We start from the raw sequence: 14,051 nt of genomic DNA, 5'->3' as shown, positions 1-14,051 counted from the left end.
AACAGTACTTCGCGTTTAGTGAGTGATCGGAGTGACCGCACTCTTACTTTCGTGAGAAACACTCTCATGGCGATAGTAAACATAGTCCACAGTGAGAGGGCATTCTTTTGCAGTGCTTGGGAAGGTGGCAATCCCGTGGAATCGATATGTATTGATGGACAGTGTGCTGCTTGGGTGTATATCTCCTCTCTTTCCACCTTCGTAAATTTAATAATCTATACACTGTCTCTCGGGATCATGATTTGCAACGCCGATTTGATCAAGAATTTGATTTTTTTTTCGTGAAATCCTAACTGTTTGCGAATGAGAAAAAGATATTTGAAAATAGCTTATTATGGCACATACCTAGGTACGAACGCATTCACTGTAAGGAACAAATAACAAATTCCTGTTAAGGGCGGACGGGACGGTCGAGGAAATATCCGCCATTGCTCTGTGGCTACTGAGATGGTAATCTCAGATTCTACTTCATATTTTGCAACAAAAACCTATCATTGTGTATGCTCACTTGCAGTGCATATGCTGATTGATTTTCAACATCTTCAGTGCGATAGAACTCGAGATTACCATCTTCAAAATCGCGAGGCAAATTGTTAGAAAGAGAGGCAAGATAGGAAAAATAACACGGCGTCCCGTTTCACCTTAAACGTTCAATGATATTTTTTTTTAACAGGTTAATTGCGGTAAATGAGGTGTTTTCAAATGTTAGGATAGAATTGTTCCTACTCTGTGCACACAATTAAACAAACACAACTCAACGTGTGATCTCTAGAACGCTAGACTATTCTTCTAATTCTCATATGTTTTTCTCATTCGTGCTTTGAAATGTTTCGCCTTACTTTATCTTAATTATTTTTTGTTTTGTCATTTTTTTTTCTTCTTCAGTGTTAATGTTGGCTTTTACTACAATTTTATTAGGCCATTTCATTTCAGTTTACTTAAATGTTTTTTACTGTCATTTCAATAGTAACTTTACCAACACTCTGAACAGGGTTATGTCGGTGCAATTATAATGTAAATGATCGGCGGCATGCAAAAACAAAGCGTTTTTCTATGATTTTTGACTAGATTTCTGTAACGTGAATCGAAAAACTTTTCAAGAAACAAGAAAGCGCAAATGCAAACTACACTGAACGAAAACCTCACCCCGAAATAGACTGATTAGTTCAAATTACCACAATCGTGTTTTCGAACGACGAATCAGCCGTATGAAAATCATCCTAAAATAGAATGAAGATCATCTCGAATGCGAGAAGTCGACGCGAGAACAGATATTAGTTTTGTTTGAAGCGAAGGCAACACAGATTCGCTGAACTTATTCAGCGTAAGCATTTTCTTGATAGTTATACTCGCGACATTCAAATTTTTTCGTTGCAAGTTCTATTTAGGACAGGGCATCTTTTGGAAAAGTGTGCCCGTGACCTGACAACTCCTTCGCACATCGTTCGTTTATAAGGATACAATTTGTGTTATCCATCGCTATAAAACAAGGTTGCTCGAACATTCCATTTTTATATCAAGACCAACAATTGAAAAGGCCGCATCAACATTTCGCAAACAAACACGTTTCTGTCGACTTAGGGCCTTCTGGGATCCACCCACGCATCTCACCACCATTAACAGAAAGCTTAATGTTTGCGCTTTCTGTTAGTGGTGGTGTGTGGGTAGAGTTCAAAAGGCTTCAAGTCGACAGAAACACGTTTGTTTTTAAAATGTTGATGCGGCCTTTTCAATTGTTGGTCTTGATATGACTGTCATCCAAATTTAGGATAACATAATTGGGTTTGTGAATCATAACGGTTTCCGATCGAATGTCGTTAAGGGGCGTGATCGTATCGCTTCTCAATCGATTTCAGGCTGCGGTTTGTATTCAGTGTATCATTTGTAACAGTAATGCCAATGCTATTCATTAATGCCCTTCGGAAAATTGTCATGTAAAAAAAAAAAATTTACAACTATTTTTGATTTTTTTGCAAATGAAACCTCAATTTTAAAGACTTTGTCAAGCATTAATGAACAGCATTCCCAAGCTTTTTCTATGCTTTGATAATGTATTCACGATTTCCGATACTTATTCTATGAGTCCAGTAGAGCGAAACTTATCGGATTGATCTCGTTTTAAGGAATAAGTAAGCCGAACTGTAATGCATGGATATTTTCAGTTGAAAATGGCGATAAGAATACCAAATTTATTTTCGTTGCAATTGATTTTACTAAAATCAGATAAACATGAGCTACGCAAAATAAAGTTTCAAAAAATCAAGCGAAAAAATTGAGCACCTTTGCGATGTAAAAGTATATTACCTAGTGGATAAAAGACTCAACTAAATAGGAAACAATCATGCATACCTACATGTTGATTGTACATTATAGTTGCTGCTAACGGATTTCCTATACATTTTAACGGATCGTATAAACCTAACATGCATATTGTATATAGAGCATTTCGATACATGATGATCGTTATCACTGGTTTCAAAACGGAAAGTTATGTACCTCTACTACAGATACCTCCTACAAGACAAATAGACAAAGTTAAAAACTGATTGCCAGTTGAAATCGAGTGTTCGTTCGTTAGATTGCAACATGTTAACAAAATTGATAGCTGATGAGACCACCCTTTTTTTTAAACCTTCCTGTTTTGAAAGGGAAGGAAACATAATCCAGTTCTGTGCGAAAACATGAGATCAAATTTCACCAAAAAAAGCAAGTGCCGATTTTGCGGTTCTGTGCAGGACTTTTTCCTGCGTTTTCACGTTATTACCCCTATCCTTTTTTTTCTGGATGTGTCCGTTCGCTTCGCTTCGCGCAGTGTGTAGTAAGTTTTTGGCAAAAAGAATGTGGGTGAAGATCGGCTTGTGTGGTGACTACTGCCGGGAGAATATGGGAGCGTAATTTGATACCTCCTTTCGCTTGTTCGTTCACGAGAACGGGTGGTCCGCCCTTGGATCGGCTCGCGTCAGTGATCCCTGGTGCTACCGGCATCGTCATTGATGTATAGTTTCTAGAAGGTAATGGTGAAAGATGAAATTGGAATTATTAGTCTTCGACATCGTTAACTAGAAGCTGCTACACTGGTATAAAAGCATGGGCGTAGCCAAAGGGGGGCAGGGGGGCGTGACAGTTTCCTGGGATTTTCTAAGGAATTCCTCATGGGATGGCTTCCGGGATTGCTTATGGGATTTCTCTAGGAATTCATCCAGATTGCCCTCCAAAACTTCCTCCAGGGATTCTGCTGTATATTTCTTCTGTGTTCTTTTCAGCGACAACTCCAGAGATTATTTTAAAAATTCCTCCAAGGATTCCTCTCGGAACTTTTTTTAGAATTCCTTCAGCTGTTCCTCTTGGAGTTCTTTCAGGAACTTCTCCAAGAATTAATCCAGTACTTCCTCCAGGAAATGTTTGGGGATTCCCTTAGGAATTCCCCTTGGTATTGCGTGTGGGATTCCTACTGGGGTTTCTTCAGGAATTCCTCCTGAAACTACTACAGGGATTCCTCAAGGAGTTCCTCCACGAACTCCTCCTAAGATTCCTTCAGGATATCTCCAAGAATTTCATCTTGGAATTTTTCCTGGGATTCCTCCAAGAATTCTTCCAGACATTCACCCGAACATTTCTTCTGTGATTCTTTCAGAAATAACTCCAGGGAAATTCCTCCAAGGATTCCCTCTGGAACTCTTTTAAGAATTCCTTCAGGAGTTTCTCTTGGAATTGCTTCCAGGATTTCTCCTGGGGTTTCTTCAGGAATTCTTGCAGGAATTCTTTCAGGAACTGCAACAGAGATTCCTTAAGGAGTTCCTCCACGAACTCTTCTTAGGATTCCTTCAGGATTTCTCCAAGAATTCCATGTGCGATTTCTTCAGGAATTCTTCGTGGGATTCCTCCAGAAATTCCTCAAGGGATTCCTCCACGAACTATTCCAGGGATTCCTGTGGAAATTGCTGCATAAATGTCTCTAGAGATTCCTCCACGAATTCTTCTAGCGATTTCTCCAAGAGTTTCTCCAGAGATTCCTCCGGGAATCCCTGCAGGCATCCCACTAGTATTCCTTCAGAAAGAGTTCCCGAGTGAAATCCTGGTGAAAATCTCAGAGGAATCCATGGATTATTCCAAGAATTTTGCCAGGATTTCAATCGGGTGTTCCTTCTGTAATACTTTCTGGAACAACTTATTTTAAAAATTTCTCCAAAGATTCCCCGTGGAACTCTTTTGAGGCTTCCTTCCAGAATTCCACCTTGTGTTCTCTAAGAAACTCCTCCAGGAATTTATTAAGTACTTCCTCCACGAACTGTTCAGATATTACCTTAGAAATTCCTCCTGGAGTTACTTCAGGAATTCCTCTAGGGATTTCTTCAGGCATTGCTATTCCTCATCGAACTCTTCCAAGGATTTCTTCAGAATTTCTCAAAGAATTTCATTTGCGATTATTTCGGGAATTACTCCTGGAATTCCCCTACGAATTTCTTAGGAGATTTCTCCAGAAATTTCATCAGGAATTCATTCAGAAATTCTTCCCGGAATTCCTGGAGGTATTTCTCTAAAAATTCCCTCAGGAATTCCTCCAGATACTCCACCAGAAATTCCTCTAGAGATTTCTCCAGGAGTTCCTCTGGTGTTTCCCTCCTACAGGAAATCTAGGCATCCTTCCAAAAATTCCTCCAGAGATTCTTTCTTGGATTCTTGTAGAGATTTCTCCATGAATTCTTTCAGCGATTCCTACAGGTATTCTTCCAGGAATTGCTTCAGGGACTCCTCCAGGAATTACTCCAGGAACTCATTCATGGATTCTTCAAGAGATTTTTCCATGGATTTTTTCAGAGACGTGTACAGAAATTCCTCCAAAGATTTCTCCAGGAATTACTTCAAGGATTCCTCCAAGAATTCCGTCGAGAATTCTCTTAGGCATTCTTCCAGGGATTCGTCCTTGGATTCTTGCAGAGATTTCTTCAGGAATTTTTTCAGAGATTCTTCCAGGTATTTCTTCATATATTCCTCCATGAGTTGCTTCAGGAACTCCTCCAGGATTTCATCCAGGAATTTCTCCAGGGTCTCCTCGAGGAATTCCTCCGGAAACAACCCCAGGAATTTCTTCAGGGATACCTCCAAGAATTTCACCAGGAATTAATCTGGGAATTACTTCATAAATTCTGTCTGCAATTCATCCAGGAATTTTCTAATGAAATCCGTCACGCATTCCTTCAAAAATTCGTCCAGGATTTTCTCTAAGAATACCTTCTGGATTTTTTTTTTCCAGGAATTACTTTACGAATTTTTCCAGAATTTCCTCCAGGAATTCCGCTAATAATTCCTCCAGGAAATCCTTCAGGGATTTTCCAGCGATTTCTCCGCGAATTTTTCCAGGGATTCTTTCAGTAAATCCTTCGGATATGTTTTCAGAAATTCCTCTGGAAATTTCTCCTGGAATTCTCAAGGGATTGCTTCAGAAATTTCTCCCAGAGGTACTCTAGAGAATCCTCCAGAAATTCTTACAGTAATTGGTTCAAGAATTCCTCTAGAGATTCCTCCAGAAATTCCTTCAGGCCTTCCTCCAGGATTTCATCCAGGAATTTCTCCAGGAACTCCTCCATGAATTTCTCCGGTAATTGATCCAGAATTGCTCCTGAACAACCCTCAGAAATTTTGTCATCAACTTCTCCAAGAATTTCCCTAGGAAATTCTCTAGGAATTTCTGCAGAAATTTTTCCGGGAATTTTTTCGGGAATACCTTCAGGAATTTTCCCCAGAAATATTTCCAAAGATTCCTTCAGCGAATTGCTTCAGGAATTCCTCCAGAGATTTCTCCAGGAATTCCCCAGGGATTCTTCTAGGAAATCCTGTAGGCATTTCTGCAGAAATTCTTCCGGGATTTTTTTCGAGAATACCTTCAGGAAATTTTGAGGAATTTTCTCCAGGAATATTTCCAGAGATTCCTTCAGGAATTGCTTCAGGGATTCCTCCAGAGATTTCTCCACGATTTTTTCCAGGGATTTTCCAAGGGATTCTTCTACGTAATCCTTCAAAGATTCCACCTGGAACTCCTCCAGAAATTTCTCCAGGAAATCCTCCAGAATTTCCTCCAGGAAATCCTCCAGAATTTCCTCCAAGGATTCTTCCCCGAAATCCTCTAGGAATTTCTGCAGAAATTGTACCAGGAAACTCTCCAGGAATATGTTCAGGATTTTTTTTTTGGGATTCCTCCAGACATTCTTACAAGAATTCTTCCAAAGATTCCTCCAGGAATTGCTTTGGGGATTTCTCCACAATTTTTTTTCACGGATTCCTTAAGGAATTCCTTCGAGGATTTCTGCAGAAATATAGAAATAATTAAAATACAAATAGAAATCAATTCCTCTACAGATTCTTCCAGATATTCATCCAGTAATTCTTTCAAGAATTTCCCTAGAGATTCATCCAGGAATGCCTCCAGCAATTCCCACAGAAATATCTCTAGGAATTCCTGCAGGCATTCATCCAGAATTTGTTTCCAGTAATTTACCTAGGAACTCCTCCAGGACTTACTCCAGCAATTTCTTCAAGAATTCCTCCAGGATTTTTCCAGGAATTGCTCCTGACCATCTTTCAGAAATTATGTCAGCAGTTTCTCCAAGAATTTCACCAGGAAATCGTTTGGCAGAGCTTTCCTCAGAGATTTCTTCAAGGATTCCTCCAAGCATTCCTCCAGATATTCCTCCAGGGATTGCTTCAGGGATTCCTCCAGAGATTTCTACACAAATTTCTCCAGGGATTTTCCCAGAGATTCCTCCAGGAAATCCTTCGAAGATTCCTCCAGGAACTCCTCCAGAAATTCGTCCAAGGATTCTTTCAGGAAATCCTCCTCAAGAGATCTTTTCAGAATTCCTCTAGAGATTTCTCCAGGAATTCTTCCAGGGATTGCTCCTAGAATTTATCCAAGAATTGCTTCAGGAAGTTCTCCAGGAATTCCTGCTGGGTCTCATATAAGAACTTCTCCAGAAATTCCTCCAGCGATTACACAAGAAATTTGTTCAGAAGTTCCTCTAGGCATTCCTTCAGGAATCTCTCTAGAGATTTTTCCAGGAATTGCTTCAGAAATTTCTCTAAGAATTCCTCCAATATTCCTTAAGAGATTTCTTCTGAAATTTGTCTAGGGCTTCCTTCCTGATTTTTTTCAGAAATTTTTCCAGGAATTGCTCCAGGATTTCTCCCTGGGATTGCTCCGGGAGTACCTGAAGTGATTTCTTCAGAAATTCGTCTCAGTTTCTCTTCAAAGATTCATAAGGGAGTTCCTTCAGAAATTAAAAAAATAACTTCAATCATCTTTTTCAGGGATGTACCCAAGAATGTTTCCAGGATTACCTGATGATTTTTTTTAATTGCTCCAAGAATTTCTGGAAAAATGTCTCCAGCGACTAGTATTGTAAGAAAATTTAAAAAGGATGCATACAGGAATCAGGACATTATGCAGGGATTCTTTAAGCAATCCCTCCAGCAGTTTCTTCAGAAGTTTACTCAGGGATTCCATTAGCAATTCTTACAATAAGGGAGACAATAAGTCCTCCAGTGATTCTTGCAAGCAACACACATGCCACAAGAGTCACCCACCGCACCGCAAGTTCTGGTTGCGTAGAAGTGACTTACTTCAAACATATAAGAACTTACATGCTGAAAGTGCTTTCGGACATTTCTCCAGGGAATCCTTCAGGAATTCACCCAGGAAAGACTCTTTCGGAATTCTTCCAGGAACTTCTCCCGGAATGTCTCAGCACCAAAATTTTTCTGGGAATTCCTTCCTAAATTCCTCCACACATTTATTTTTGAATATATTCCAGGATCTTTTCAAAAATTCCATTGTTTGAGAATTCTCCGAAAATACCTGCAGCAAAATTCTTCAAGAAGTTCTTCAGACATTTCTTTGAAAAATTCTCATAGGAATAACTCGAGGGTTTCCTCCAGTGTTAGTTTCAAGGCTTTTATGAGAATTCTTTCAAAAAATCTTCGTAGGATCCTTCTCGGAAAAACGCCAATTGACTATACATACATACATTCTATACATTCCAAAAATCGATTGACGGTTTCAGCAAAATTTTGCTGAGTTTTGCCAAGCTGAAGGTTTCAGCAAAAATTTTGCTGAAATTCAGCAAAATTTTGCTGATTTGCTCAGTAAACTCTGCTGATCATCAGTAACGTTTTGCTGAAATTCAGCAAACTTTGCTGAAAGTTCAGCAAAAAAAATTTACAAAATTTAGCAAAATATTGCTGAAAGCGTTTGGTGGGTAGGATTATACTCTGAGATGACTACATGCAGTATACTGCTCATAACTGCATATTTGTAACATTTGCATATTTTGATGATATTGAGTTATTACCGGGGATCACCATCAAATCGCAAGTACTTTCGACTTCCTGAATAAAAAATTCAAGTTTGTTCTAGGATTTATGAAAAAAATACCAAGTCATTTTGTCTCATTGACCAATGTAACCGCATAACAGTCACACTGGAAAAAAAGGCTGGCTTTAAAGCGTGTCATCAATCATAATCAGGTCCGATTTATTTTCTGGCAATTCGACTAGCATATAAGATGTGCTGTAGAAAATTTTATTGCTAAACGATTGACTACCAATTTATGAGAAATTTTTAAAATTTAGGTTCAATTCCATACCATTCAAAGTTGAATCTGTGGGCTCCATTTTCTCCAATGCCTTACTTTTGTCGAATGTTACTCTTATGCGATTATGGGCAGTATATGAGTATATAAAACAATCTTTGGGGAGATTTCGACAAGGATGTACTCAAAACAATTCAACTGAAGGTTTATTCTTAGAGTAATTAAGGTACAGGACATTCCAAGATTGCCAATAAGCATAGACGTAGGAATCCGGAAGAATCACCAAAGGTAATTCAAAAAGGAATAATGGGGTGAAAATATGGAAAAAAAATGTGAGAAATCCCAGAAGGCATTTCAAGAGGCACCTATATCTAGAGAAGTTCCAGAAATAAACCCTGACAGAATTTCTGAAAAATCTCTGATTCCTCTAGCACGATTATCCAGATTTCTTGAAGGAATCTCTGGTGGAATTTCATGAGCAATCTCCGGAGAATTCTTGGAAGAATCCTAGAGCAATCCTTAATGAAATCCCTGAAGGAATCTATTGACGTATCCCTGAAGGTATTATTGGAGAAATTCCTGGAGGAATATATAGACGAATCCCTGAAGGAATCTCTGGAGAACGCTCTGGAGGAATTCCTAGAAGATTTCCCTGGGTGATTGTTTAGAGGAATCTCCGGAGAATTTCGGAAGAATCCCTGGTGGAATTCCCGGAGCAATCTCTGGATGAATTCGTGGAGGAATCTCTGGAGGGATCCCTGAAGAATTTCTTGAAGCAATCTATTGACGAATTCTTCAGGTATTATTAAATGAATCACTAAAGAGATCTATGGCCGAATCATTGGAGAATTCCCTGAAAGAATTCCTAGTGAGTTCACCGGAGGAATCCCTGGAGGAAGCCATAGGGCATGAATGTTTTCGATCACCTGGCAATCGTGCGACTCATTTGTCTTTAACTCAGTTCAGAAGCCTGATATTAAAATGTGGCGTTCAGCAATCTTGTAGATTAGTGGTTTTACTACAATTATCACAAAGTGGCTCCCTGGCCAAGTTCGCAGGGGTTGACGGTATTAAAGTGAAGGAGTTTCATTTTGATTATTGTAATGTAGTGTTCTTTAGTGAAACATATCACCTTTTTAACACTTTAATGCGCCTCCAACGGTTCATCACGAACCGGCTGCTGCAGATGGAGTATGGCTGATCATATGCATCAGACATGCTCGATATACACGGAGGAACCGCCAGGGCTCAGTAGAGTCTATTCCCAAACAATAGTTTAAAGTCGGTTGGATTTAAGAGGGTTTTGATGATCGTTACAAATCCTAATAAAACTGTTATAGGATTTGTGACAGGTTTTGGAACCTTTTACAGCCAGCTGACTTCAAAATGTTGTTTGGGCTCTATTTCCCACGTTTCTCGGTTGATTTTGATTAGTAATTTATTAATGTCATAGTCGCTTTTTCGATTTCTTGCAATGTTAGTTGGTCATATTTTCTTTAAATAAAGCAATAAAAATCGACCGAAGAATTAATAGTGGGAAGGAGATTTGCAGCACTTAATTGTGCTGATAGATTCGAAGCTAACGTGCGAACACTTAAACGCATTGTTGACGTCAATGCGTTCGACGTGACATTTTGGACAAAAACTGACTGCCTTTTATTAACTGAACAACGTTACTTGTGTATCCCGACGTCTCCACTAGACAGAAATGTCTTGCCATTTTGCTGGACAGATGTGTCATGACAGAAATGTTCTCTCGCTGTTTGCATGGGAAGCAGCGGTGTTGCTCATTTCAGTTACGTTTTCTCTTTCTGGCAGCAAAATGGCAAGACATTTCTGTCTAGTGGAGACGTAGGGTATGACTAGGTTGACATTTCTAGGCTACGCTTGAGAAAATGACATGGTTTATCTAGGTAGGACCGATAGGACAATTGAACGAATTTGAATATTTTTCATAGTATTTGTAGCGGGATGAAAGTTGACATGAAATCTTAATTATTTTAAAATTTTATTGCAATCAACTGACCAACTTGGCGTATTTTTGTTTATCACTTAGATGGTATTATGACGACAACAGAAAAATATCAGAAGTTCAGTTACATGTTTCTGTGGGTTTTGCACCGATGACAATTTAAGGACACAAGAGATGAACACAGAGAAGTAGAAAACGATTAGCGAAACCAAGAAAACAATTTGACACAGGATCGAATATATTTTAACATACAGGGTTCGATTGATTCGAAAAAAACAAATATACGACAACTGATTCAACGAGAAGTAAAACATATTGAACCATACCACAAAATCAAACAAGAAGACAAACACAAACCGTGTGACCATAACACTACATAGGCAAATTCTGACTGACTGACCAATTGAAAACTTTCCAATCTTTCTACCGTAACTTTCTGAGTCAGTTTGCAACAGTGTCTTAATGGATATCATTTTCCGCGTACGGCTGGTAAACTGCTTCTGAAAGATTACGTTCGCTTTCCTATCTTCAGGTCTAGTGTAGAGGTTTCAACTCTATTCAGAGTGCAGCTAGAAACCTAGCAAAAAAAAAAAAAAAAAAAATTATCACAAAGTGGCTCGCTACCCTACTAGAGTAAGAATATGGCGTCCTTCTTGAGCCCTGAACAAATCGCATGATCGCTTTAACCGCCCTTCAGGGTCGTCATTCACAAAATCGTCTCGCTTTTCTCTTGTACCAATTTATCTCTTCTAGTCTCGCGTTGAGCGCGACTAATGAGATTGTTTACACCAGTGTCGCAAGTAATACATTTGGTACTTACCAGTAATAAAGGAAACATTAATCTGCTGCTTATGACGACGCTGTATAACTGCCGATCTCCGCTGCCACGTTCTACCGTTTGCGTTCAAATCTTCCCATGTATTGATGTACACCAACGTCGTTTTACAAATCAGATTCAGCTTAAGTTTAACGGATTTCATTTATCTTCTGTACAATGTTGCTTTTTTTGCGACATTTTTCTTTGTTCTCCATATTAGTTAGTGTTTTTGCTTATTTGCCTTCTTTAAATAGCAATATTATTAAAGCTTTATTTCAATCACATTAATTTGTTGTTTCTTACCAACTGCCTTCCACTGCTTCGTTCGAAAAATAAAAACAATTACGAAAACACTTTTCGCGTTTGTGTTTCCCGTGTCTGTCGTCACCTACGAGTGGTGCACGCTCGTAATGGAATGCCGCCACTTTTCGTGTAGGTCAGACATCCTTTGCCAACATGCTTCGCATGCATCGCTTCATATCTCCTGTCGAGTCCTTCAAACTTCCGTCCTCCTCCCATGTTCAGCATGCACAAGGTCAAACAAATTGCCGCCACTCGGGCTTTCAGCCCGAAATGTCTAACCAACCAACCAACTAACCAAATCGCAGAGAAAACAACCAAATTTGTATACAACACAGTTTCGCCTGCTCCAGTTTACGCCCCGGGAACAAATCACATCTGTCGGTACGGCGAATGGAGCTTTAGGTACTGTATCACCAGGCTCGGACCTCCGCTGACCACTTCCGGTGGCAGTGCCGACAGGGGACAGTTTTCGATGCTCATGATAGCCAGATTTTGGCACAGGGCTAGTTCGTACGGGAGTTTCACCAGCGAGGCGTTGTCGTTGATGTAGAGCGACTCGAGGTTTTCAAGCGTGCCAATTTCTTCCGGCAGGAACTGGAGGTTGTTCTCGCCGACGGACAGGTACGTGAGGTTCGTTAGGTGCCCGATGGTTCGAGGCAGGGAAGTCAGTTGGTTCGATTGAAGGATAAGCTTTTGAAGATCGTGCAGTAGGCCAATCTCCGAAGGAAGCGATTCCAGTCGGTTCTCTTCCAGGTCTAGCACTCGGAGCTTCTTAAGGTTTCCAATCGTATTGGGGATTCGTTTCAGCACGTTGTTGGACAGGATTAGGATTTCAAGGTTCTGCAGGCAGTGAATGTCATCCGGGAGCTTCGTTAGCGAATTGGTACCGAAGTTGAGCTCTACCATCTGCGTCCAAGTCCCGATGTCCAACGGCAGGGACGTCAACGCATTCTCCTTCATGTTCAGCTTGGTAAGCCCTTTGGCACGCGAGAAAATACCGTACTGGATCTTGTCGATTTGATTGTGCTCCATGTTGATGCTGGTGACGTTGGTGAACTGGGCCGGCCCACCGGAGGGATAACTATGGAACGCATTGCGCGACAGCGTGATGGTCGTCAAATTGCTGAGACTGGCCAGCAAGCCGTCCGGCAGCTGGCTGATTCCGTTACCCTCGACGTTGAACTCGTCCATGTGAGTGCAGTTTTTCAACGACACCGGAATCGATGTCAGCTGGTTGTATCTGTGTGGCAGATGAAGAGAATCAAACTCGAATTAATATCCAAAGTAACATTAATAGCTGAATAACGACTTATTTAGCTAAAAAAATTGAAATCAAGCTTAAGAGCGGTTTATTCAGTCATTGTACAGCAATAATGTTTGTTGGGATGTTCGTTATGTGATTTAATTGGCATTGTTAATATAAATATAAAGACATTTTTCATAGCTTCCCTTCTCTCGTTTGAAAGTTTCCTATTATTTCAACATTCTTGAACAAATTCCAAGAGGACATCCGAAGAAGCTGCTGTAAAGGCCATGATATAATTAATCTAAAATATGAAGGAATTCATGGTGAATTTCCATGCTTATTCCAAGCCTCATTGACTTTGTCCTCTTGAGGATTATGATATTTCGTAGCGTCCCGTAACGTGAGTAGATCACCTTAGAATGGTGCGTTACGGTGTAAGATCTACCAAATTTCGAACTTATTTCTTTCTGGTTTTTTTTGTAGAAACTGCGGGTTAAATTCCTAAAATAATCGAGGAGGAATCCCTGAAGAATTTCCGGGAGCAATCCATGAAAGAATCCTGAAGAAATCCCTGAAAGAAACTGAAAATAATCCTGGAGGAATTCCGGAAGGTATTCCAGAAGAATCATATGAAGGAATTCCAAGAGAAATCCACGAAGGATTCTGGAAAGAAATAAAATGAAATAATGAATGAAATAATCTCTGGAATTCCCTGAAAAAATCTCGAGAGAAATCCCTGGAAGAATCCTGGGCGAAATTCCTAAAGGAAAATTCAATAGAAAAAAAAAACACGGGAGAAATCTCTGACAGAAACATCAAATGAATATGGAGAGCAATACCTAACAGAATGCTGTGAGGAATTTCGAGAGAAATGCCTAAAGGGATGCAAAGAATCTCAGGAAGATTCCCTAAAGGAAACTTGAGAAGAATCAATGAAAAAATCCCGGAAGGTGTCATTGAAGGAATCCTGAGAAGAACTCCTAAAGGTATTCCGAAAGTAATCCCGGGAGAAATTCCTGAAGAAATTTTTTAAAAATCTGAAAATATTCTCTGAAAGAATCTGAAAAGGAGCCGTTTTAAATATTTTAGAGGAATCTTTAAAACAATCCTGGGAGAGATATCTGGTAG

At 39.7% G+C, this 14,051-nt stretch overlaps 1 protein-coding gene across 1 annotated transcript; it reads right to left on the bottom strand.

Annotated features, from left to right (window-relative positions):
- Window positions 1–2,049: 2,049 nt before the first annotated feature.
- On the bottom strand, window positions 2,050–12,889 carry LOC134283944 (leucine-rich repeat protein soc-2 homolog; the record flags this gene model as incomplete). The annotated part of the gene is given in 2 exon segments (XM_062842718.1): window positions 2,050–3,004; window positions 11,378–12,889. A coding segment is annotated over 1 exon segment (843 nt), but the record flags the coding sequence as incomplete, so codon positions are not given.
- Between the last annotated feature and the right edge of the window lie 1,162 nt (window positions 12,890–14,051).

The sequence above is a fragment of the Aedes albopictus genome, chromosome 1 (assembly GCF_035046485.1).
Source record: "Aedes albopictus strain Foshan chromosome 1, AalbF5, whole genome shotgun sequence".
Classification (NCBI taxonomy): Eukaryota; Metazoa; Arthropoda; class Insecta; order Diptera; family Culicidae; genus Aedes; species Aedes albopictus.
Note: the sequence above shows the minus strand (reverse complement) of the source record. Positions and strands in the feature narration are given on the sequence as shown.